General features: G+C 49.7%; 1 protein-coding gene across 5 annotated transcripts; it reads right to left on the reverse strand.

Moving 5' to 3' along the window:
- Positions 1 to 1860: 1860 nt before the first annotated feature.
- GDAP1L1 (ganglioside induced differentiation associated protein 1 like 1) lies at positions 1861 to 26167 on the reverse strand. 5 transcript variants are annotated; one of them, XM_027558489.1, is made up of 8 exons: positions 25843 to 26167; positions 18489 to 18681; positions 17129 to 17302; positions 12277 to 12374; positions 11410 to 11542; positions 3134 to 3312; positions 2635 to 2673; positions 1861 to 2538 (listed from the first exon to the last, which is right to left on the reverse strand). In XM_027558489.1, exons 1-7 carry the CDS (start codon positions 26020 to 26022, stop codon positions 2647 to 2649), a joined length of 984 nt encoding a protein of 327 aa, XP_027414290.1. In that variant the 5' UTR covers positions 26023 to 26167; the 3' UTR covers positions 1861 to 2538; positions 2635 to 2646. The 5 variants fall into 5 exon arrangements, with proteins under 5 accessions (XP_027414290.1, XP_027414288.1, XP_027414291.1 ...); XM_027558487.1 differs by having other exon boundaries at positions 2901 to 3312; XM_027558490.1 differs by having other exon boundaries at positions 11428 to 11542; positions 25843 to 26166.
- Between the last annotated feature and the right edge of the window lie 419 nt (positions 26168 to 26586).

The following is a 26586-nucleotide window of genomic DNA, read 5'->3' on the forward strand; positions in this document are numbered from 1 at the left end:
ATTACTTTTTAAGAACATGTTTATAATACCAGGGGCCTGTTCTTCTTGTGATGAACACTGAGGCACCCACAGGGCACGTTTAAAGCCTCTGCTCCCATCACATCCTTCCACTAACAGTCCACTGGTCACATGGGCAATTCTCTTCGGCAGGGAATATACTCCACCCATGGTGGGAGGTGCTACAAAGTCACATGTCAAGCGTTATGAATGTATAAACCTATTTGTTGTTTAGCTGCTAGGTGGTATATGAATCTTTTGTGACCCCACGGATTGTAGCCTGCTCGGCTTCTCTGTCCCTGCGATTTCCCAGGCAAAAATACTGGAGTGGGTTGCCATTTCCTTCTCCAGGGAATCTTCCCCACCCAGAAATTGAGCCCAGGTCTTTTTTGTCTACCTGCATTGGCAGGTGGCTTCTTTACCCTTGAGCCACCAGGGAAGCCCATAAGCCCATTAAGGAATCCAACAATCCAATCTACCTCTTGTACCGAGGGTGCTAACTCTCTGAGCTGTTTCCTCATCAGTGAAACATGAGAAACCACACTGGGGACTTCCCTGGTGGTCCAGTGGCTGAGATTCCACGCTCCCCATGCAGGGAGCCCGGGTTCAACTTCTGGTCCTAGAACTAGATCCCACATGCTGCAACTAAAGAGCCACATGCCGCAATGAAAACTGAAGACCCTTCATGCCACAACTAAGACCCGGTGCAGCCAAATAAACATATATGTGTGTGTGTAAAACAATGCTTTGCAGAGTTAGAAATAATTTCCGTGAACTTCCTAGTTCCTGATTAGGACTCAAAGGATGGCAGCTATTGTTATCAGCTCCATTGAGAGATGAGAAAACTAAGGTTTTTAGGCAATGTGGGCCCAGGTTGCAAGGGAAGAACCAAATAGGTCTTCAGAAATATGCTGTTGTGACCTGGGCAGTAGATTCTATGACTTTGGCAGTGAGCAGCTAATGAGCTGAAGACGATACAACCTTCAGCAGTCCTTACTGTCCTGCCCAACAGCAAAGAGACCTTCTCAACAGTGTAAACACTGGGGGCGCCCATTACCACAGTCCTGGTGCTGGTGGTGGTGTCTGTCTTCATGACTAGACTGAACTCTGACAGCCCCACCTCCTCTGCATCTCTGCATCCCTCCAAGGGACGTCAAAGAAGGTTCAGCAATGGATGGATTCTGAGTAATCGTTTGCATGTTGACTCTTGTCCACACCCTAGCTCTCTCCACAATATTGCAAGATGGAATGGGAGTGGAAAAGGGCACTTGGCTCTCTAATTCACTCATAATGGGATCCTGACCAAACCAGGCATGTACCCATCCAAGGCTTCAGTTTCTGCATATGTAGAACAAGCAGGTGGGAGCTCACAGAGGCTTTGAGTCTACAGTTCTTGCCAGAAGACTGTCTGTGCCTCTTCTCTTTCAGTTTCTCCTTATGATCTGTTCTCTCCTTCCTGAGCAATAGGCTGGCCAACCAGGACTACATTTCCCAGCCTCCTTTGCAGCTGGGTGAGACCCAGCAATTATATTCTTAGGCTTGAACCAAGATCCGAAGTCACCTGGCCCTCTTGAATAACGGGCCCTAAAATACTAGACAGATGCTCTAATATCCTCTCTATCCTTTCATATCAGATAAAACCTGGTCTCCCCAGCTCAAGCCTTGGGATCCCCCAAAGCCATCAGTCATTTCTTCCTTCTTTATAGAAGTGAAATGGTCAAAACTGGCGACAGAGTAGGGAGAGTCAGGTTCACAGAGTCTGAATGTTTTATCTTTACCCCTCTAGCCCTGAGGGGTACCCCTCTGACCTCTGGGAATGAGAGCTAGATGGACAGCTCAGGTTTACAAATGAAAAGCGGCAGCTCCTCCTGGATGCTTTATTGGGGGCTTTCAGTGGTTTTCAAGCATGAGCGGCAGTGACACTCAGAACCTTTCCCAACATGCAAAAGGCACAGGGAAGTGAGATGCCCCAGGGGCTGGCAGCGTGGATGCAGAGACACCCCCGCACCCCGACCCTGCGAGACATGGTGGGGCACGGAGGAAGCCCAGAGAGTGATGGGGAAGGCAGGCATTGACAGAGATGGCTTTGGCAGAGGCAGGAGAAGGGACCCCAGGACCATCCATCTCCAAACCCAACACTCTGGCCAGGGCTGAACTTCCGAGAGATGGTCAACATGGCTTTTACTGAAAGTCCACCTCACATGGCGGGAAAACTCAACTCCAGGTGGGAAGAGGAGGATGGGATGGACGCTGCCTTCAGGAACTTCCGGTAAAGCGCCAGACCCAGCAGCACTCTGCTCAAATCAAGAGGGGAATGGGAGGGTGTGCTTGTGGCATCGGTCCCAGACACAGCCTCTGGTTGGATGTCACTGCCTTGGCTTCAGCCAGTGCTGACTCAGTTCAGGTCCAGGAGAAGAATGAAGCCCCTGAGCCGATCTTCAGGGGTCTCCCATGCGGGTCTCCGGGTCTCCAGCCCCACCCGGAAGTACCGCTTAGAAGAGTCGAGTCTTGATGTTGGCTTTGTCCTGTGGAAGAGTTTCCCTGGGCAAGAGGGAAGGGGAGGCGAGGGTCAGGCCCTCTGAGTCCCCAGCACCTCCCAGAATTTCGGCCCTATGAATGAAATGGCCTGGGACTCACCTCAGATCCCAACTAGTCCCCACAGTTCCATCTTGAGACCTTGAATCAAAACAAACAAAAAAAGGCATTCGTGTTTTTGTTTTTCCTTTCTCTCTCTCTTTCCCACTCATTCTTTTTCTCCTTTAGTAGAGCCGTGGCCTCAACTCACGGCACTGGCAATATCTACTTCTAAACTATGGAATGTTTTCACACTGACTCTAGAATTACTCCGAACAAGGGGTGGGAGGGGGCTCTCCAAGTTTTCGTGAGACGAGACGGTGTGTTACCGAGAGCTCGTGGGGAATCACACAGCACAGAGACACCGACAGTCAGACACCAAGCCCGGAGCCTGGCTTTAGATGTATTTTTTCTTGAGGTACCAGTAGGCAAAGTAGCCCATCCCTCCCAGGGAGCCCATGAGAAAGGACGCCCCAAAGAAAGATGGCGGCTTCCGCTTGACCAGCCGGAACGCGTTGGGGATGACCGCCGACAGCAGAGTGGTGTGGATGTCGCCCAGAACCTTCCGGAAGGCAAAGCGTTTCTGGACCCTCTCGAAGAAGGACTGCAGGTTGGGCCGGCTGCCGTCTTCCCAGTATTTCTTGGACAGTCCCAGGAATTTGAGGCGGTGCAGGGTGGCTCCCAGGAGGACATCCGCAAGGGTGAAGGCACAGCCGCAGAGCCACAGCTCGCATTTCTGCCCTGGAGTGGAAGAAAGACAAGATGGCGGTGGGGCGGGCTCAGCTTCTGTCCTCCCATAACTCCCTTCTCTCTCATCACTTAACGCCTCTGGCTTCTGTCTGCTGGCCACAGTGTTTCCCCAAGGTCACCCACTCCTGTACTTCTTTCATGATCTTGGCCATATGCATATACTTCCTATATTACTCTTTTCTTTTAAATCAGCTGACTTGTTAAATGCAAATATATGTATTTAGGGGCTTTCCAGGTGGCACAGGGGTAAAAGAATCCACCTGCCGATGGAGGAGATGTAAGAGGCCCAGGTTTGATCCCTAGGTCAGGAAGATTATTTAAACTCTGGACTCACATATCACGCTGCTTATTTTCCAGCTCTACTTGTCTGTTCACTGGGTGTTTCAAACTGGACAAGTCCAAAACTGAATTCCTGATCATCACCCCAAATCCACCACATCAGTAACAGCACCTCCATCCATTCAGTTATTCAGGCCCAAAGCCTCATGACATATCGAATTCTTTTTGTTTCACACCCACATATACTTTGGCAGCAGTTCCCATCCACTTTACTTTCAAAAAACATCCAACGTTGGATGTTACCTCCACTGTTACCACCCTGGTCCTAACAATTGTTATCTTTTGCCTTTGACTCCCTAGAGTCTATTCTCAGCACAATCGTCAGAGGAATCCCGTTAAACTTAAGTCAGATCATGTCCTTCTCTCTGATCAAAGCCCTGTAATGACTCCCTGTCATGGTCAGAGTAAAAGTTGAGGCTCTGGGCTTCCCTGGTGGCTCAGTGGTAAAGACTTCACCTGACAGTGCAGGGGACATGCGTTTGATCCCTAGTCTGGGATGATTCCACATGCCGCGGGCAACTAAGCCTGTGTGCCACAACTACTGAAGCCTGAGCACCCACTTACCTAAGCTTCGCGACGAGAAGCCGCCACGAGAAGCCTGCGCACCAAAATTAGAGAGCAGCTCCTACTTACTGCAGCTAGATAAAGCCTATTCACAGCAATGAAGACCCAGTGCAGTCAAGGATTAATTAATTAATAATTTAAGACATTTAAAATGTGTATCTGGTGGTATGTTCCGTGGGTCACAAAGAGTCAGACACAACTGAGCATGTGTGCTGGTCATGAAGATGTGATAAGACACAATGTCTTCCCTCAAGAGGTTCATGGTTTCATGGGAGGAGGAGCTAAAATGTAATGAAGGTTCTGATCAAAAGTTTGTTCTTGACTATGGAACCTTCCAGATGCTCATGAGACTTCCGAGGAGAGATGATATGTCTGCAGTTAGAGGCACAGGTGCGTGGCATATTCAAGGGCATGAGTGGTGACAGAGCTGAGAACGGGACCAAGGGCGGAGCTTTGGGGGCATCATGATTGAAACCTTGGGCAACAAGAAGCAACCAGAGAAGCAGCATGAAAGGAGCAGCCTATGGGGTGGGAGATGACCCAGGAAAGGGCAGTGCCCTAGAAGCCAAGATAAGAAAGTGTGCCAGGGAGAGAGGGCTCAGCTGAGGTCAGACGCTGCCGGAAGGTCACCGAAGGGGAGGCTGAGACCTGGAGATTGCATTTGGTGGCTGCTGACCTTGACAAGAACAGCTGGAGTAGATGCTGACAATGAAAGATGAAAGCCTGGCTGGAGGGAGTCCAAGAGAGAAAGGGAGGAAGGGAAATGGAGACGTTGAGCAAAAGTCACCCTTCAAAGAGTTCTGCTGTAATGGGAAGGATACACCGATACTATGAGATGGGTCAAGAGTGTTTTCGTAAATTGGAAGAAAAAAAAAAAATGCTGATGGGAATGATTGAGCCAAGAGGGGAAGAGACACTACAGGAGAAGTGGAGAGAATTACTGCTGTGGTTGTCCTTGAGTGGATGAGCGTGGGTGGCATCAGTACACAGGGAAGGGACTGGGCTTAGCTGGTTCAAGAACAGTTCATCCTTGGTAACAAGAGGGAGTACAGCACTGTCTTTCAAGACATCTAAGCTTCTAATTCTAAGTTTCAAATGTAAGACATCCACCTGAGAGAGAACAAATGATGCCAATTAAACTACTGAGAACCTTCCAATTTCAGGGATGTTGACATGTAATTTAACAAAGATGCATCTTAGAATCAATAAAATACAGTGTATATACAGGCACTAGGACTGGTGGGAGGGTGAGTTGAGAGTGAGGATGTGGGAGAAGCAGCTGGAGGGTTCAGGAGAAAGGAGAGGTAGTAAATCGCCATCTGAAGAGGAGGCAGTGGGAGGCCTGGGGCAGCAGGAAGGCCATCTAAGGTTAGTGGTCATGAGTTCAAAATGAGACCTGCCAGGGACTTCCCTGGTGGTCCAGTGGCTAAGACTCTGCATTCCCAATGCAGGGGGCCCAGGTTGAATTCCTGATCAAGGAAGTAGATCCCACATGCTGCAACTAAGAGTTCGAATGCTGCAAATGAAGATACCACATGTGGCACCAAAGATTACATGTGCTGTAACCAAGACTTGGCACAGCCAAATAAATAATCATAAAAAAGAAAGAAATAAAGATCAGCCACCATCCTTGTACATTCCTCCAGCCATGTTTAGGCTCCTGGGTATAGGCTGAATAGGTGGAGAGTGGTCTGAGGTTTTGAAAGCAGTTCGATTCCTGGGTTGGGAAGGTCTGCTGGAGAAGGGAAAAAGCTACTCACTCCAGTATTCTGGCCTGGAGAATTCCATGGACTGTATAGTCCATGGGGTCAACCTAGACATCACATTAAAAAGCAGAGACATTACTTGGCCAACAAAAGTCCGTCTAGTCAAAGTTATGGTTTTCCCAGTAGTCATGTATGGATGTGAGAGTTGGACTATAATATAGAAACCTGAGTGCCAAAGAATTGATGCTTTTGAACTGCGGTGTTGGAGAATACTCTTGAGAGTCCCTTGGACTGCAAGGAGATCCAACCAGTCCATCCTAAAGGAAATAAGTCCTGAATATTCATTGGAAGGACTGATACTGAAGCTGAACTCCAATACTTTGGCCACCTGATGCGAAGAACTGACTCTTTAGAAAAGACCCTGATGCTGAGAAAGATTAAAGACAGGAGGAGAAGGGGCTAGAGAGGATGAGATGTTTGGATGGCATCACTGGCTTGATGGACATGAGTTTGAGCAAGCTCCGTGAATTGGTGATGGACAGGGAGGCCTAGTGAGCTGCAGTCCATGGGGTCGCAAAGAATTGGACACAACTGAGTGATTGAACTGAAATGAACTGAACTGAGGTTTTGCAAAGTGTGATGAAGTAGGAGAGGGATAAGGGAGCTGAAGGTGCAGACAAGGGGCTGTTAATAATGATGGATCAGGGAGTTACTGCTGTGTAAGAAGAGGGGTAAGATCATGATCAGGGTGACGGACAGTGAGAGGAGGCAGGACCGGGGATGGAAGTGCCGGGGTACGCACTGGATGAGTGTAGACAGATTTGAGAACAGGACCAGGGACTACGCCGTGGGACACGCCAAGGTTTAGATATTGGGCAATGAGAGAAACTAGTGATGGCGCACAAGAAGGCACGATCTGTGAGGCACGAGACGAACCAGGAGAGTGTGCTTTCATTTCCTTAATCCACACATCAATCCAATCAAATAGGTGCCATTATTATCCCTGTTTCACAGGTGAGGGAATTTGAGGCCCAGAGAGGTTAAGTAACTTAGTAGAAGCCACACAACTAGTAAGTGGCAGAGTGTGGATTTGAACCCAGGCCTTCTGGTTCCAGAGCCTGTGCTTATAACCACTGCATTAAGCTGCTTCTTTCTATGTGCAAATACGCACATCTGTATGTATTTCTACAGACACACAATCCCCTTTCAATGGGTGCATTTTGATTTGGGTCTCTGTGTGGACCTATGTGTCTGCAACCTGCATGGTGTGTATGTTTAACTATGTGAATGTCTGCTCAGATCCGTGCAGCTGATTGTGTATAGGCATGTAGACAGCTGCACATGTGGGTGCCTGTGTCCATGAAGTGGGCTGGATTACCACATGCATGAGTGAAGTGTACACTCACGTACATCTGGTGTTTGCCTGCAGACAGATGTTTGCAAACATATACATGTGCATCACTATTTAAGAATGTCCATTCCTGGGACTTCCCTGGTGTTCCAGTGGCTAAGTCTCTGCACTCCCAATGCAGAGGGTCCCAGGTTTGATCCTTGGTCAGGGAACTAGATCCCGGGTGCCACAGCTAAGTGTTCACATGCAGCAACTAAAGATCTCGCATGTGGTAATGAAGATTGGAGATCCCACATGGTGCAACTAAGACCCAGTGCAGCCAAATAAGTAATAATATAGAATGTCTTTCCATAAAGAAGAGAGAAAATAAACTAGTGGTTGGACTTTCCTGGTTGTCCAGTGGTTAAGAATCTGCTTGCCAGTGCAGGGGACACGGGTTCAATCCCTAGTCCCAGCATATCCCACATGCTGTGGAGCAATTAAGCCCATGCACCACAACTACTGAACCCACAGGCCCTGGAGCCCTCGAGCTGCAGCGAGAAGCCACCGCAGTGAGAAGCCTGTGCACAGCAACTAGTGAAAGCCCACTTGCAGCAGTGAAGACCCAGAGCAGCTAAAAACAGCTAATTAATTAATTGAAAAAAACCCTAGTGGTTACCAAAGGGGATAAGGAAGGGGGAGGGGCAAATTAGGGGTATGGGATTAAGAGATGCAAATTACTATGTATCGCATAGATAAGCAAAAAAGATACATTGTATAGCACAGGCAATTATGGCCATTACCCTGTAAAGACTTTTGATGGAGTATAATCTGTAAAAATACTGAGTTACTATGCTGTATACCTGAAACTGACTTCCCTGGTGGCTCAGAAGGTAAATTGCCTGAAACTAATATAACGTTGCCTGCAACTAATATAATGTTGCGGATCAACTATACTTCAATTTAAAAAGAAAAAGAAAAAATATGTCCAAGATTACTTGATACTTACCTCTTTTGTGGAGCCCACTTTTCTTCCCCTTGAATATGGGCTGTATTTAATGACTGGCTTTGAATGAACAGAATGTGGCAGAAGTGACAGAATGACTTTCAAGGGTAGATCATAAAAGATAATGTGGCTTCTGCTGCTTCTATCTCTCTGGGGTTACTCACTCAGGGGAAAACCAGCTGCCATGTTGTGAAGAAACTCAAGCAGCCCTAATAAGATGCCCACGTAGGAACTGAGGTCTCCTGCCATCAGCCACTGAGGAACTGAGACCTCTAGTCAAGACCCACGTGAATGAGCAATCTCCGATCCTTCAGCTCAAAGTGCTGCAGCCCCAGCCAACAGCTGGACTGCAGCCTGCATCATGCAACCCCAAATTAGAACCACTCAGCCAAGCTGCTCCAAAATTCCTGATCCACAGAAAAATGTGTGCTATGACAAAAGCTTTTTGTTTAAGCTGCTGAGTTTGGGAACAGTTTGGTATAAGCAATAAATAACTTATTAGCAGGTCTTGATGCGTCTTTCTCTCTCCACTATCCTCTACATGACATTATCCAATTCTATAACTTGAATCACAACATACATGGGAATTCCCTAACGGTTTAGTGGTTAGAACTCCATGCTTTCGCTGCCAAGGGCATGGGTTCAATCACTGGTCAGGGAACTAAGATCCTATAAGCCACATGGCCAAAATAAGTAGATAAATAACAAAACCAAAAAACCCACGGATATGCTGAAGACTCGCAAATTTCCATCCCCAAATTCTGGCCTCTCCTTTGAAAGTCAGACTGGAATATCTGATAGCTTACGTGACATGCCCTCTTGGGTGCTGCAAAAGCATCTCAAACTCACTGTGTCCCAAACTGGACTCTTGAGTCCCCCTTGCCCATATCAGGAAACGGTATCATCAGTAACTCAGACCAAGACCTCAGAAGTCCTCTTAGATTCCTTTCTCCCCTCTTACTCCCCACCCTTCCCCTGACATCCTCAACCTTTCAGCAAGTTGCTGCCCATTTTAATCTCCAAAATACCTCTGGAGTCTTTCATGCCTTCTATCTCCATGGCCACCACCTCAGTCCTAGCCACCACCATCTCATCTGTGCTTCTGTCTCCCGTGAAACCCACTGAAAGTGAAATCAGAACACTTCATCCCAAGGAGACTGCAGAAACAGCCACAAATTCCTCCTATTCTTGCAGGCATGCCCCTACGCAAAGGCTTTACTGATCCTGCCACCAAGAGGAAGAATCCAACCCTCCACCCATTAAATCCTAGCTCTGCTGTGTCACTTGCTTTAGCCAACGGGGCTTTAGTCAATGTGATACAAGAAGATGTTCAACATGTGTTTGCACACTCTTGCTGCTCTCAAAATCCCTGTGACCATCATTTGACTTAGTCTTGCTTAGCCTTCCAGATGATGGGCAACATGTAGTCCAGCTAAGTCCACTGGCCCCTGAACACTCTTCCGTAATAGCCCTTCTTCAGCACCCTCTGAGATAGAAATGAGGAAATTCCTTCTTGAGGTATCAGGTTGGTCAAAAAAGTTCATTCAGGTTTTTCCATAACATCATGTGGACAAACCCGAATGAACTTTTTGGCCAACTCAACATATATTCTTTTTACTCATTTAGCCATACAGCACTTTTTTGTAGAAAGGATTTATGACAGTTGGTTTCAGCACACATGACCTTGTCCCTGTTTAGGACCTTAGGTACTTGTGTGTGCCTTGCACTTGGAGCCTCAGCTGTGAAGTGCTGGATGAACACTGGACCCAACAAAAGGGAAGCTGTTCTTGTCCTAACTATGCCATTTAAGAGCTGTGTGACCTTGAGCAAGTCACTTTACCTCTCTGAGCCTCAGTTTTCTCATCTGAAGAATGCACATGTCTTTAGCTGTCACATGCAATAAACTAGTTTGTTCTAAACACTGTGCTGAGTGCTTTTCACTTTTTAAAGAGTTCAACAGGATGGAGTTAAGGTTTTAAATTGTACTATTACCATCCTACTTCGGGCTTCCCTGGTGGCTCAGAGGTAAAGAATCCACCTGCAGTGCAGGAGCCACAGAGGATGTGGTTTGATCCCTGGGAAGATTGCCTGGAGGAGGACATGGCAACCTGCTCCAGTATTCTTGCCCGGAGAATCCCATGGACAGAGGAGCCTGGCAGGCCACAGTCCATGGGGCTGCAAAGAGTCAGATAAGACTGAAGTGACTGTGCACGTTCACACACATCCTGTTTCACAGATGAGGAAACTGAAGCTCCAACAGGGAAAGAAACTTGTCCAAGTCACACAGTATAGGCAGCAAAGCTGGAACCCTAATTTGAATCTGTCTGACTCTACACCTATCTTTTAGAATACTGTGCTCCACAACCTCTCCAAATACACAGACATCTATGTGTGTGTGTATGAAGCTGTAAGTGTAGCAATGCAAGCTGCATGGCTTCCACAAATTTGCATTGTTGAGGAGACCAGACTAACAGGCCACCTAAAATAGAGCAAAATGGGAAAGTCCAGAATGAAATTTGAAGAAGGTGATGGCAAAGATGGTGGATAAATGAAGACAAGGAGCAGAGTGGTATGGAGAGGGTACTCCAGCCTGGAAGAGTGGCAGGTGCAAAGATTTGGAGGTGGAAATGAGGCTGGCATACTTAGAGTCCCAAGAAGAGACGCACTTGAGAATAGAAAGAGTCAAGATCAGAGAGTCGAGCTGAGCCTAGATGTATGGCTACAGCATGAAGGAGCCATAACACATAATACATCCTTCAGTGGGGGAAAGGTGAGGTGGTATACGGGATAATGGTCACCACCATCACTACCATCATCATCATCATTAACCTTTATTAAATACCAACTGTGTGCGAAACGCTGATCTAAGCATTCTACATGTATAATTTCATGCAGTGTCTCAGCATCTCTCTGAAGTAGGTCCTATTATTATCCCCACTTTATAGACAGGGAACTGAGGTTCAGGGAGGTGAAATACCTGGCCCAGGGCCATTCAACTAGCAAGTGGCCAACCTAGGACTTAAACCTAGGTTTTCTGACTCCATGGCCCATGATCCTAACCACCTGGACAGTCCTCTGAGATCTTTGGGGAAAAGATGCTGAGACAGACAGGGTGGGCTGGATGTGCTCCAGCACTCACGTACCCCAGAACTGGCACCCACCCTCGTTCTCAAGCTTCCTCTTCTCCAGCTCAGCCTCGATCTGGTCCAGAACCATGGCCAGCTCCCCCAGGATCTTCTTCAGGTAGCTCACGTCATCGTGTTCCAAGATCTTGGCCTGTGGGCAGGACAGGCAAGAGCTAGAGGAGCTGAGTTGGCTTCAATAGGGCAAAGATGAGCAGGGATGGAAGAATCTTGGTCCAAACCCCCTTCTGCCAAACCCAGTCTCCAAATAATCCCTCAAGGGTATTGGATACCCCAACATTACAAAGCATCCTCATCTGCTGCTCACAGCAGTCTAGTGAGCTTAGCTGTCCTGACCAGATCCCTTTCATGGGTGTAAAAGCTGGTTGATAGTGGCTCAAAGCTGCCCCTTCTCCAGAGAACTGCTTTTGGCCAAAAAGGAGTTTCCTGGAAATATTTGAGAAATACTTGGGCCAATGGCTAATACAAGGGTATAAAAGTTTATCCCTTTGTTCAAGGTGACTTTGTGGTACCCTTTAAGGTCCAGAGCAGGTGAACTTGGATCCTTCTTCATTCCTACCCCATCCTTACCGGGTTCTCCTTAAAGCACGCCCTCAATACTACATTTACCCAAGAACCTCAATACAAAGCTCTGCTCTTACAGACACAACTGAAGACACGAGGAAAGGGAGGCTGCAGGGGCACAGTGACTTGCTCAAGGTCAAAGAGCCAGTAAGTGACAGAGGAGACAGGATTGGAAAAGCAAGCCAGTGGTTTTCCTATTTCAGGTCATCAAATGATTTCTACTTAGAACCAGCTTCTCCCAGTTCTTCTCTTCCATGGAAAAGACGGTGGGAGAGGGGAATGAGCAGACCTAGGGGCACTCACCATGAGCTTCTTCTGTTTAGAAAGGTAGGGCTCAGAGAGCTGGGGCTCCTCTTCATGGTCCAATTTCATGAGGTCTGTGGTGGCGTTGGCTAAATGTCCTGGGGAAAAAATAGGAAAGGTCCCATTCATCTGATACCTGGTGCTTTTCCTTTCCCTTCCCCTACACCTTGGACTAGGTCCCACTCAAACACTAGTCTGGAAAGTAACAATATCAACAGGCATAACCAGCAGACACTATGTCACTTCAGGCCAGGACATAGGGATGGATGAGATGCCATCCTGCCTTAGGCTCAGGCTAGTGGGAGAGACAGACCCTTAAGAGATATCTATGACATAGCATGGCCAACCTCTAATGAAGAAGGAATGGATACTGTGGGACCCAGAGGGCACAAGGTATCAAGAAAGCTCGAGGAGGAGGAGACTCTGGGGGATGAGTAGGAGTCTGGCCGGAAATGAATATCACCCTAAATCTGGACAAGCTCCTATTTCAGTTTACATTTCCCCCACTCTTTTCTGTAGTGAAGAAACAAGTTCAGAGAGGCTAAATAATGTAACACAACTAGTAAACAACAAGCAGAGATTTTGAAGCTCGATCTGTCTGATTCTCAGTCTGTTGCTCACTCACTGTAACCCACAAGGAAAAACTTGTTCAGTTAAAAAAATGAAAAATCATGAGAGCTGGGTGTCCACTTTTGGTGAGGGAAATTCCCTGAAGATATAGGGACATACTGACCATGTTTTCTGGGAAAACTGGCTTTTTAAAGATGCCAAAAAGGCCAGTGATGGAACATGGGGAAGTGATGGAACTCAAGGCAGCACTGTGAGAATTATTCTTAATGAGAGAGAGGAACTGTCCTGTAATCTACCTTAAAAAGTCTACCTGTGAGCCATGGGTTTTACAAGAGGAGGTGGAAAGATTAAGTGGGATAAGATCCTGTGGAACAGATTCCATGTGCGGGGCAGAATTTCTCCAGAATTCTTAGCCAGTAAGTCTGGGACACACAGTGGGTCAGGTGTGCGTAAACCTGACCTCCCTTCTCCCCTAAGCCCCAACTCCATTTGGATATCTCTTGGGCTCCTCAAACTCACCCTCACCCAACCAACCCCATCATTTTCTCTGCTTCACCTGCTGCTTGTTTGCATACTTCCCAAACTGCAGCACGCTTGCCCCACACTAAGCCAAGCCAGATGCCTGGGCGTGCGTGTGTGCTAAGTCACTTCCTTGCAACCCAATGGACCGGAGCCTGCCGGGCTCCTCTGTCCATGGGGTTCTCAGGCAAGAATACTGGAGAGGGTGGCCATGCCCTTCTCCAGTGGATCTTCCTGACCCAGGGATTGAACCCATGTCTCTTGGTACTCGCTGAATGTCCAGATCATTCCAAACCTCTAGGGCTTTGCTCTGACTGCTTCTTCTTCCTGGAAGGGCCTTGTCCTGTATTCCTGAAACTCCCCTTCCAGATCCAGCTCAAGATCGCCTCTTCTATGAAGCCCTTCCTGATACTCTAGGTCTCTTTGTCCTCCAGCATATGCTGTACAGATTTCCAGAGAATGCAAACACATTAATCAGCTGCCATTACACAAATCTATTCACACTGTGGTCTATGTGAAAAGTGCCCCCCTGACTTGTGCAGTGCACAACATGTACTGCTGCACATGGACATTTTGATGCCAGTGTACTTATCTCTGGATGTGCATGTCCCCCATCAGAACCCAAGTATCTGGAGAACAGTGAATATATCTGATTCATCTCTGTTCCCTCAAAAACCAGTACAGGCGTGGCACAGAACAGGAGTTTATGAATGAATGAATGGAATAGAATGAGAAAATAAATGAGTGACTGCAATTGTTCAGCTTCTGCTTCTGAGGTTTCACTGTCCACCATCCCATCTCCTGGCCTGATATCAGCAAGCACACTTCCCAGATCTTTCAGCTATGGGGCTATATTAAGTCTCATTGATGTTTTATGAGTTTGAAGTTCAAGGACAGTATCTTCTCCTCTTGCCAGTCACCCAGGGCTCCCCATGTGGCTTTCTTTAGACCCCACAAGGGCAGACCAGGCCAAGGAAAGACATTTGACTAATTGGGATGGGGGAGGGGTCACTGCAGGATGACTTCTGCATCCTGTGAGGTCCTTCCTCTCTCCCTCAGCTGGGCTGGAGCCTTGAGATCCTCTCTGCACCCCAGTGCCTTCTGTTGCTGTTGCTGTTAAGTCGCTTCAGTCGTGGCCGACTCTGTGCGATCCCATAGACGGCAGCCCACCAGGCTCCCCGGTCCCCAGGATTCTCCAGGCAAGAACATTGGAGTGGGTTGCCATTTCCTTCTCCAATGCATGAAAGTGAAAAGTGAAAGTGAAGCCGCTCAGTTGTGTCTGACTCCTAGCGACCCCATGGACTGCAGCCCACCAGGCTCTGCTGTCCCTGGGATCCTCCAGGCAAGAGTACTGGAGTGGGGTGCCATTGCCTTCCCCACCAGTGCCTTCTAGGTACCTTCAAATAACTCAGGACAGGATGGGGGAGCACCCTATCTTTCAGAAGCACTTAGGACCTCCTTCCACCTAGCCCAGACCAGCATCACTGCTCACCTAGATGACAGCCAGGACCCTTTAACTGTCCCACCCACTCTTCTTCCTGTTGAATGATTTTTATAAAATGCAAATCTGATCCTGTCATTTTCCACCACTGTTTCTCTGCTGCTCATCAGATAAAATTCCAATTCTGCCAGCCCTACACCCTAGATTCACACCAAGACCACACCTACCCGCACTGGGCTACACACATCAACCCCATTAAGTGTCCTTCGGTTTCACACCACTCCCTCTCCTATCCGTGAACCTAAAAGGATTCTCTCTTTTATTTCCCTTTCTAGTTCCTGGTCATCCTTGAATATTGCTGCCTTCCAGAAGCCTTCCATAACCCCAGAGGCTGGGATGGGCATCTTCTTTAGCCCCAGCCTCTGTGTTCCCCTTATCATAACACTGACTGGTACTAGATTAGAAAAATTTAAATCGATGAGTCCTGAACAGACTATATATGCATACTTGCTTGAGAATTCAAACAATATTAAAGAATGTACAGAGAAAAGTAAATCTCTCTTCTCTCAATCTGCAGTCCCTTAGTCCTGCTCCCTTAATCTTCTCATGCATCCTTCCAGAAATACGCTTTGTGTTTGCAAGCGCTCGTGTATCCATTGGACCCCCTTTGACATATATAAATGATAGCACATTAGATGCTTCACTTTCTTCTTCTTTATTAATACGTCTTAAAGAGCATTCCATAAGCCTATTATTTTTTTTAACAGCTGCGCGATGGTCCATTGTTTGTAAGAAATAGAATTTATCTACCTATTCCCCAAATCATGGACAACAAGGTTATTTCCCCGATGACTCAGCAGGTAAATAATCTGCCTGCCAATGCAGGAGACACAGGAGACTCCGGTTCGATCCCTGGGTTGGGAAGATCCCCTGGAGAAGGAAATGGCAACCTAGTCCAGTATTCTTGCCTGGAAAACCCCACGAAAAGAGGAGCTGGAGGGTGGCTACAGTCCATAGGGTCACAAAAAGTCAGACATGACTGAGCACGCATACACATTCATGCATTCATTTCCCCAGCTCATGGACAATTAGGTTATCTCCAGCTTCTTGCTATTAGCTCCTATGCTGCAATGCATATCTTTGTACATACTTCTTTGGCTCACACATCCAATTGTCATCGCAGGACAATCTCCAAAGGTGTGGGCCTTTTAATATTCGATACAGAGTGCCAGACTGCTCTCCTGAGACGCTGTTCAAATTTACTTAGTCCTGCATTGTAATTACCTGGTCATTTGTCTTTCTGCTTCCAGGAAACCATGACCCTGGGAGGGTAGATGCTGTAACAGTCCCCTTCTGTCCCCAGCTCCCTATCCAAGGCCTGGGTCATAGAAGACCTCAAAAATGTTGATTCACTGGGGACAGGGCAATATAGACAAATCCTGAGTCTTGTTTAGGGGCACTCTAAAAGGATGAAATCAAGTTCCACAATCTGCCTCACCTTCAGACATGAGCCTCGTTCCCTTGAGAGAGAGGAAGTGACCATTTACCAAGCATCTATTATCTACTTAGACTCGTCACGCTTCCTCTGTGTATAGGACTCCATGGTGTCTGCATAGAGCCTGGACCAAAGTCTGTAAACAGTTGTTGATGGATGATCTGATTTCATCCAACCCTTATATACTGAGTACTGGGGGGGAAAAAAAATGAAAGGATAACATAGGCTGTGGGCACATTCAAGCTGGCAGTTATGACAGTACACGTGTGATGGACTAATCAGAAATCAGAGACTCCACTGGGGGCCTCACAATGTCTGGGCAGTCATCCTTGGTGATGCCAGCCCGAATGTCACTCAGTGCCCTGGGCTGCCAACCCCAGGTGTCTGGGGCTGGGATGCCTTTGGAGAAGTGTCCAAGCTCCCATGGACAGACACGCCTCTGGGGTGACAGATAGCCCGATAGCCTCTGTATGGGATAGCAGGACAAGAGGAGGGGGGCAGGAGATGGGGACAAGAAAGCGGAACTGTCAGAGATGGAGAGAGACATTCAGTTCAAAACAGTGAGTGAGATGGAAAGCCAGAGAGAGACATAGACAGACCCAGAGTGAGAGATAGAGAAATGAACAAATAGACACAGGAATGGAGAGAGATATCCACGGGGAAGAGGAGAGAAGGAGTAAAAAGAGGAGAAAGGAAAGGAAGAAAGTAAGAGACACAGAAATAGGAGGAAGAGGAGGAGGAGTGAGGATTGGGTTTAGAGGGAGGAGGGGGGCTAAGCCAAGGTTACAGGAGGGTCCTGCGGCCCCACCCCCGCGCCTGGCACTCACTGCGGATCTCGGCCGTGGCGTACTTGGGGATCATGGAGTCGGTGGTGAGTTCGGGGTGCAGAATGCAGCCGTGCGTGTAGGCGTCCATGGGCAGCGCATCCAGCAGCTCGCGGTACTGCAGCACCCGCGCGTGCTGGGGGCTGCCCGCCTCCGGCATCAGCGCCACCACATGCTCTGCGGGACACAGCGCGGGGCTGGGGAGGGGATGGAGGGCCCAGTCTTGGGCCTCCCGCCCCCCTGATTCAGAGAGGCCAGCCTCTGGCACCACACCCCCCAACCTCAGCATCCTGGAACCACAAATTATCCAGCGGTCTGGGGCCCACTCCCTTTCCTTGACTTCCCAGGTGATGCCAGTGGTAAAGAACTTGCCTGAGAATGCAGGAGATATGAGAGATGCTGGTTCAATCCCTGGGTCGGGAAGATTCTCCTGGAGGAGGGCATGGCAACCTACCCCAGTATTCTTGCCTGGAGAATCCCACGGACAGAGGAGTCTGGCGGGCTACAGTCCATGGGGTCACACAGAGTCGGACACGACTGAGCGACTAACACTTTCCTGGGCCCACCCCCTTTCCTTGACTCTTGGGATAAGGTCCTTACCAGGCTAACAGGGGACGCCAGTGGTCCTGCCCGCCTACCTCTCCTCCAGGGAGCCCTGCCAGACTGTCCTTCAAGGGGCAGCTTCTCACCTGCCAAGGCCTGTTTTCAGGTGGGAGTCTAGGCCTAGTGTTGCCAGACTTGGCGAGAAGTTGGAATCCTGGATGTTTGAAACTGAAACATCCTTGGTTTTTAAATGTTGGCAACTATTTCATTTTTTTTTTTTTTTTTAAACACTGAGCATCTGGGCCCGTCTCGCCATGGGGACTGAACTACTGAACTTGAGCAGGGCCAGAGGGAAGGAAGGAACAGGGAGGGGTGGAGAAGAACTTGGGGGCTCTGAGGAGCTGGGCCCTGCTCACCTCTGGAAAGTTCTCGGGTATCCGAGTTGGTCTCCGGCTTCCCGGAGAGTCTGTTGCTTCTGACTGTGCTTATAGGGTTTCAGGGTCCCGAAGGAACCCTGGCCTCTCTGGGTGATCTGGGTCCTGTCTGTGGGGACTTAGAAGGGGCTCTGGGCCCCGCTCGGGCCTGGGGGGCTCAGGAGGGTCTGTGGCCCAGTCTGTGACTCCTGAGTTCCTGGGAGGAGGCTACAGCCCTAGAGCTCCAAGTGGGGGTCCTCGGGGATCTGAGGATCTTGGAGGGGGTATCTGAGCCCAGCCTGTAGCCCATGGTTCCTTGTTGGGGAGACCAGGCCTGGGGGTTGGGGCGTGGGTTCCCAGGTTTGCCAAGCTTCCGGGCGCTGTCTGGGCCTGCGCGGCCACCGTACCTCCAGTGAACGTGCGCTCCACGTAGTCGATGATCTGGTCGTAGTCGCTGATGATGTTGTCGCGGTGGATGATGACGGGCACCTCCTCGCCCAGGTTGAGCCGCATGAACCAGGGCTCCTTGTGCTCGCTCTGTGGCAGGCTCACGTCCCGCTCCTCACACGCCAGGCCCTTCTCGGCGATCACCAGCCGCACCTGCAGGCGCCAGGGTCAGAGCGGGGAAGGCGGGAAGACACACGGGGACCCTCTGCCCGGGTGGGGCGGGGCGTGCAGGAAGAGGGGTCAGAGGTCACACACCGGAGGGGACATGTTGCTGGAACCCATTCCTGGGCCCCTGGGGTGCTGGACGGGGTGGCGTACCTCGTGGGGGCCTGGTGCTTGGTGCCTGGTGCCTGGTGGAGGGAGGAAGACAGCTCTGCCCTGGGGACGAGGGGCAGTGCTGACTGGTGGTTAGGGAGCTGGGAGTCACAGTTGGACATAGTTGGGATAGGATTTCTGGCTCTGCTGTGTGAATTTGGGCAGATTCCTTACACTTTCTAGGCTTCAGATTTTTTTGTTGTTGCAGAATTGAAGTATTAATAATAGCACCGACACAGTGTCTGGTACATAGAAAGCACTTAATTCATGATTATCATGATCAGGATTGGACTCAGCCTGGCTTCCAAACGTGAATCTGACCAGGAAATTTGCAGAATTTCTTATCATCATCATAATCAACAGCAAAATTTCTCAAATGATTTGAGAAATCTAAAGTGAGGTGAAAAGAATTTGCTGACATCAGCCTAGCCCTTTATTGTCCCCAAACACCTTCCTATCTGGTCGTTGGATGCTCACAACAGCCTTTCATAGGGTGGCAGAGCAGGGACCATCTCCCTGTTTATCTTGATGAGAAAATGAAAGCCCAGAGAGGGCAACTAACTTACTCAAAGCCACACAGCCACTTTGGCAGTTGACCTAAAACTAGAAGGTTCCTGACTCCCAGACTAGTGTTCTCTGCCCCGGGGGCTCCTTCCAGGGAGTCTTGGACCTGCCCTCTCCAGAGTCTTTCCCTAAGGTCCAGAGGGTCCCTGACAAACACTGGAGCTGGTAGATTCTAATGGAGAGTTTTGAGGCTAGCTTGCTCCTGATCCAGCCCAACAGTTCTTAGCTGGGAGATGGTTAATGACCACCTAGTCCAACTGTCCTCTCTCTGTGGACTGAGACTCAGAGAGAAAGCTGGGCTTGTCCAAGGTCTCCCAGCAAAAGGATGGCAAGTTCCATGCCTACAAGCTCTCCCTATTTCTGTCTCCAGCCCAGGAGAAAGAGAAGGCATCCCAAGAGAAGCACAGGTCTCTTCTGGTAAAGCATCGATGACCCCCCTCCATACCTAGGTGGTAACTCCTGAGCCTGGGTGTCCCCAGTCTTCCTCCCAGATACCAAGAGATAAGCTCCCAGAAGAGGCAACATGGTGTTATAGTCAAAATGTTAAGCTGCATGCCAGACTGTGCCAGTTCAAGTCCCAGCTCTAGCACTTAATTGCTGGAGAAGGAAATGGCAACACACTCCAGTAGTCTTGCCTGGAAAGTTCCATGGACGGAGGAGCCTGGTAGGCTAGAGCCCATGGGGTCGCAAAGAGTCAGACATGACTGACTGACTTCACTTTCTTTCTTTCTTTCTTGGCTTTACAAGTAGCTCTCCATCTGTGTGCCTCAGTTTCCTTATCTGTTCAATGGAAGTCTCACGAGTAAATTCCTCAGAGGGTTGTTGTGAGGATTAGATAGATTAGTCCCTGTGGAACAGTGCCTGGCATACTGTAGGGGTAATGTGTGTCTTGGCTTCTTGAATTAGACTAGGTTTTGGAGGCAGACAGACCTGAACTTGAAGGCTGACTCTGCTGCTTATTTGCTATGTGACTTTGGGCAAGTCACGTGACCTCTCTGATCCCTAGCTTCTGTGAAATGAGGAATGTATTTTACTCCTTCAAGGCTGGCAAAAGGTTGAGGTGGAATGACATGGATAAAGTCCCAGTGTGAGAGGTGAATTCATGGGTTCCAACATCACTGTTATCTCACACACACACACACACACACACACACACACTGCCCTACCCTGCATTCCTGGTTGATGTCTTAGAGTACTTGATGCCCCACCCTCACAGCTAACATGAACAACCCCGTCTGTGTGCTGGACTGTGGTAAAGAAGGGGTAATCAGCCCTTGAAGCCCCCAGCCCTCACCCAGATTCATTTGCTGCAGGAACCAAAAGCAGGCCCCGTGGGCAGGATGGGGAGGCAGGGACTCAGGTCCTCAGCCTGGCTCTGCTGCGGGGCAATGCTGTGTGACCTCGGAACTACTGCTGCCCCTTTCTGAACCTCCTTTTAATTGTTAGTAAAATGAAAGGCTGAACTCCGTGTTCTGAGTGTCCCGTGGCCCTGCTTTGAGCTGATGCAACATTCAGATCCTGCGGGAGACAGGGCTGTCTCTGCCCTCCTCGGCAGAGGGTGGGAACTGCTGGTTCTAAGATGGGGGGGACTGTGGCAGAGGGAGTGCCAGGGTGGCATTTGTTAGGTCTAGTCGTGTGAGTGTGTGTGCATGTGTCTGAGTGGCAGCTGTGTAAGTGAGCAAATGTCTGCACATGTGTGTGCACGAGTGTGGGTGGGTATGGATACAAATCAGTGTGAGCACCCAGTCTTGTGTGAGCATGTGTACATGAGTGTGAATATGAGTGTGTGTGCCTGTGTGTGTATAAGTGTGAGTGGGCATGACAGAAAGCATTTATATGTGTATCTTTGAGCTCATGGGTGGTGCCTGTGCCCTGTAGGAGCTGCAGGGCAGTCGAGGCTGGAGTTCTGCTGGAACCCAACCATTCCCCTCTAGCCCATCCCGGCGAGCTCCGCTGGGCCATCCAGCCTCTGGGTCAGGCTGGGATCTCTGGATATATGGAAACAGAAACTAAATCAGGCCTTTGCCCTTGGCAGGTCCAGACATTTGACGGTGCATCCTGGCAGGGCGTCTACTCCCAGGGCCCTGGCCTTGAACTTCAGTAAGGATGCCTGGTGGTGGGACTCCTGCCTGGGAAGGGGACTATCTTTAGAGGAACAACAGTCCTGCTTGGAGCTGCTTCGGGGTCACACTGGCAAGCAGCCAAGGAGACTTTCTCCTTTAGCTGTGCTGCAGGCCACGGCCATGTGCCATTCTGCGGGGGAGGAGAGTGTGGGAGGAAGCCAGGCCCGGGGGAAGGGCATGCAGCCATCAAGGCCATCTGCCATCTCTACCTCTTGGAGGCTGGGTCAGACTCAGGTGGTCACCACTCAGTGTGACCAGGCATCAGCCATCTCTGGGCAAACTGTCTCCCCTGTGGGTGCCTGGAATTCACCCACTGGTGCTTCACTGTCGTGGTTAGGCACTGTCTCCCCTCACCCAGGCCCTGAACAAATGGTGATGGGCTGGGTTGGTATCTCTGTCCAGCCACTTAGTTGCTGTGTGACTTTGTAAAAGATACTTGGAGTCTCTGAATCTTAGTTTATTTGTCTCAAATACTTTTTTGAAAAAAATTAATAAGCTTTATTTCTTAGAGCAGTTTTAGGCTTACAGAATCAAATGCCTTTTAATATAACATTTTGAAGCTTACAAATGAGCCCTTTTTCAGCACTTATTTACTGAATGCTTACTCTGCGCCAGGTCTCATTCTAAGTGCTTGAAACTCAGTAGTGAACAAAACAAAGGTAACTGCCCACAGGGAGCTGACACTCTAACGGGTGCAGACAGAAGACAAGCAGTTAAAATGAGATAGTGTGTCAAAAGATAGTGAGTTCATTGGGAAAAAAAGAAAAAAAGCAGAGCAAGGTAAGGGAAACTGGGGGTCCAGGGCATTTTAAATAGGGTGATCCAGGGACTTCCCTGGTGGTCCAGTGGTTAACAATCCACCTACCAGTGCAGGGGATGCAGGTTCGATCCCTGGATGGGGAACTGAGATCCCACATGCCGTGGGGCAACTAAGCCCACATGCCACAACTGGAATGTCTGTGTTGAAGCTGCTGCGCCTCCCTGCAGTAGAGTCAGTGCTCCGCAACTAGAGAGGCCCATGCGCTGTAACGAAGACCCAGGGCGGCCAAAAAAAAAAAACCAACAGAGTGATCCATCAAGGCAGGCCTCTCTGAGAAGGTGACATTTGAGCAAAGGACAAAGTGACGGGGTAGTTCAAACAGTGATCTGAGGAAGCGAGTTCCAGGCAGAGGGGACAGCCTGTGCAAAGGCCCTCAGGTGGAGATGTCTGAAATTTTTGAGAAATGGTGAGATGGCCAGAGTGACTGCAGCAGGATGTATGGGAGACAGAGGAGAGGGTATCAGGAAGAGTCGTGCACAGGGATTTTTACTAGAGGTTCCTAGACCCCGGGGTCTATGAATAAAATCAGGGAGTCCTTGAACTAGGATGGGAAAATTACAGGTTTATTTTCAGTCATCTCAGGCTGACACTTAGCATTCTCTTCAATTATGAGTGTAGGCGACAAGGCATGGTAGTGTTAGCAGTGCCTGCAATATTGTCACCACTAGGAATCAGATACTGTCATCACTTCACAGCTGCTGCAGTTATAACTGTCACGACTTCAACATTACAGTAGTCATCAGTCCTGGCACTCGATCACGTGATACGATGGGTTAATACATATTATTATGTAATTCATTTGTTTTGGAAAATATGTCAATAGCTGTACTTCGGTAGGACTGGTTTTCCTTCTAATCCAATGCTCCTATGTATTGATGTTACTCAGTTAAAAACACTATTCTGAGAAAAGTTCATAGGCTTCCCCCTATTGATGAGGATTCCACGACTAGGCAAGGTTGGATCCTGCAGGAGGGCCTGAGGCCATTATGACAACTCTGGATTTTTCCCAGAGGGACTTGGGAGCCACTGCAGACTTCTGAGCGGAGGAGAGGTGGGCTGTGCAGTCCTCGCCTGTGGCACTCCTGGGAGTGGGGGTGGAGCTGGAACATGGCCAAGGGCAACATGGACAGGACTGGGGTGCCAGTGCCCAGGAGCTTGACAAGCAAGGCCAGAGTGGCAGGTTGAGGCCATTTACTTGCCTTCTGCCATGTGTGGGAGGGCCCTCTGGGAACTGCTGTGCATACAGGCAAGGTCCTTTAGGACTGATGGAAAAGAAGGCAACGCTAAGCTCCTGCTGTGTGCCTGACACTTAACATGTGTCCATGTCCTCTGAATCCCCCAGAAATCCTGCAGAGCCAGATGCAAATGTCCCCCTTTCCAGAGGAGGATATAGAGGCACTGAGAGGTGAAGTGACTTGTCCAAGGTCACACAGCCAGTGAGCACTCAAGATGAAACCAGAAGCCAGGACCATCTGACTGCACAGCCCAAGAGCTTTCTGCCAGGCTGCACTGCCTCTAGAACCCACCATGGGCACCTGGGCAAGGAGAAGGCCCTGGCAGGAGAGGCAGGAGAATGCCTTTGTCAGAGGCTTGGTCACAAATGGGATTGCATTGGGTGGTCCCATCCTTGACTTAGGGGGCAACTTAGCCCTGAGCTGAGCTCATCCTGAATAAGAAATATTCAGGAGGCTTCCTCGGGAAATGGTGATGGGAGGTGCCAGCCCCAAACCCCTGTCCAGTCCTGGACATTGGGGCTTGTCTCCTGAGGTTCTGGGGGAGGAGGAGATCCTGGCATCTGGAAGTGGGTCTGACTCATTCCCAAATCCCCAGCAACTTTGTCGAGCCTGGCGTGCAGTAGGTGTTCAGCACGCATGTATAGAATTTATGGACGAGTCCCCGCGTGACCTTGGTTAACTCCATCTCCTCCTTTACCTCACACTTTAGTGATATCATTATCAACAGAGCCCTGATCTTGTGCCGGGCACTGCTATCAGCACTTTTTGTGTATCATCTCATTTTACTATCACAAATAGCCCTCTGTAGAAGGTACTGCCATTAGCTCCATTTTACAGATTATAAAACTGAGGCTTTGGGGGAGGCAAAATGACCTGCCAAAAACTCCATGGTGAATTATTGGGGAAGATGGCTCTCCTGCTGGGGACTGTCTGGCCTCAGAGTTTGTACTTTAAAGGAGAGTCGGTGGACCAGCTTCATCAGCATCACCTGGTCGTCTGTTAGAATGCAGCATCTTTGGCCCCACTCCAGATCTACTGAATCAAAATCTTTGAGGTGGGACCCAGTGTTCTGTGTTTGAAACAGTAATGTATGCTCACGTGTGACTAGTGCCAGTGTAGAACACGACTTAGCGACTGAACAAGTGTAAAACTATGAGCTATAACATCTTTTCAACAACTCTCTCAGCAACCCTAAGAAGGGGTTGCAATTAGAGGAAATAGCTATAATTGTTACTATTATCCCATTTTCCAGATGATGAAAACTGAGCCCGAACCCCAAAATCAAATCAAAGACTGGTTCCAAGGCCATTTCTCTTTAAGGCATCTATTTCTCCATCTGGAAAATACGTGACTGGAACAGAAGGATCTTCAGGGAGAAGCGGAAGGGTCAGGCAATGGGTGACCCGTAGGCTGCACCAGGACCCAGCGGCTGGGACCTGGCCATGGTGCTGAATTTGTGCCTCATAGATAGGACAGCCCAGGGTTGGAGATTGCGCCCCTAGAGGTGCCCTGGTCTTACAGGTGCGGGGTTCGGACCTCACCCCTAGAAAGCGGGAACCCCGATAACTTAACAACGGGCTGGATTCCCAACCACCTTCCAGCTCCCCTGAGTCTGAGAAAGGGCTGTGGGGTTGTCTGTGCCTTTAAGAGCAGAAAACACACATCTTATGGGCCGAGCTGAGGTTTGGGGAGACGGGTTAACTCGTTGCATCTCAGCTCAAAATTAGGGGGTATAAGGGGAGGGCTAGGGTCAGACCCTTCAAACCCCAGTTAGAAGAAGTCCCCCAGCCGGACAGAGAGGCAGGGGAGCTTTGACCCGAAGGCCTGTGGTATCGGGATAGAAGCGCAGAGGGCAGGCCTGCGATGGGACTGGGGCTGGAGGCTGGACCCCAGGAAGCGCTCCTCCCCCTCCCCGCAGCAGCCGCTCCCTCCAACAGGCCGCCTTCCCAGCAGTGCCCATTCCCTTCCCCTTGCCTTTGTCTCTCTTCTCAGCCCTCCAACAGATCAGGTCTTTCTGGGAGGGAAAGAGGCAGAATGGCTGTGCCTAGGATGAGGGACGGTGCTCCTGGGGCCCAAGACAGGGCCAGTCACCTCCCCGGAGAGCAACCCAGCGTCCCCCGTCCTCCGGGCCCCCCAACTCCAGATTCTACCCTCCAGTCTCTGAGCAGATCTTCGGATCCTTAAACCCTCCCGGGTCCCCTCCCCCAAGTCTCCTAGCCGCGAGGCGCATCGGGTTCCCCGGCTCCCTCCAGGCTACCTTCTGCGAGCTGAAGGACTGAGTCCAGTGGTACAGAACCAGGCTCTCCTTGGGCCAATGGGCGTGGCTGGCCGCTTCGGGTGCGTCGGGGGCCTCCGCCGGCTTCGCCGCATCGCTCTCCAGCGCCGAGATGGGCCACCAGCTGCAGTTGGTGGGGGTCAGGTTGTTGGGGGTCGCCATGACAGCCCGAAATCCGAGGGAGGAAAGCAGAAGGCTTCGGCGGCGGCGGCTCTCTCGCCCAGCATCACATGGCCTCGCCGAGCCTGCCACTCTCCTTCGCTCGCTCGCTCCCTCCCTTCCCCGTGAATGTCATTACTCACTGGGCGCGGGGGGGAGGGGCGAGGGGATCCCGGGAGCTCACTCCCTCCTCCTCCCCTTGGCCCGCCCCTGGCCCGTGTCGGAAAAGCCGTCAGTCCTCGGTCAAGCTCAGTGGAAGGGCGCGAGGCGCCGTAGGAAAGTGGACCATGTCCCCAAGTACTCCAGTCTGGCCAGTTACCTGCCGAAGATTCCACCATTGCAAACACATTCTGCCTCTCAATCTTCGAAAAGGCAAATGGGACCGCTGGGATTATAGGAATCCATTCCTTTTATCAATTAGAGTCTGGAAATAGCTGGTTTCTTTTTGAAGCTGTTATTTTCTAACTTTTCTCCAAAAGGACCTTTAGGGGTTAAAGGGAACACATTATGATCTATTGAACAAACACTTACATAGCACTTCCTGTGTTTCCAGACTCTTGTCCTAAA

The sequence above is a fragment of the Bos indicus x Bos taurus genome, chromosome 13 (assembly GCF_003369695.1).
Source record: "Bos indicus x Bos taurus breed Angus x Brahman F1 hybrid chromosome 13, Bos_hybrid_MaternalHap_v2.0, whole genome shotgun sequence".
NCBI lineage: Eukaryota > Metazoa > Chordata > Mammalia > Artiodactyla > Bovidae > Bos > Bos indicus x Bos taurus.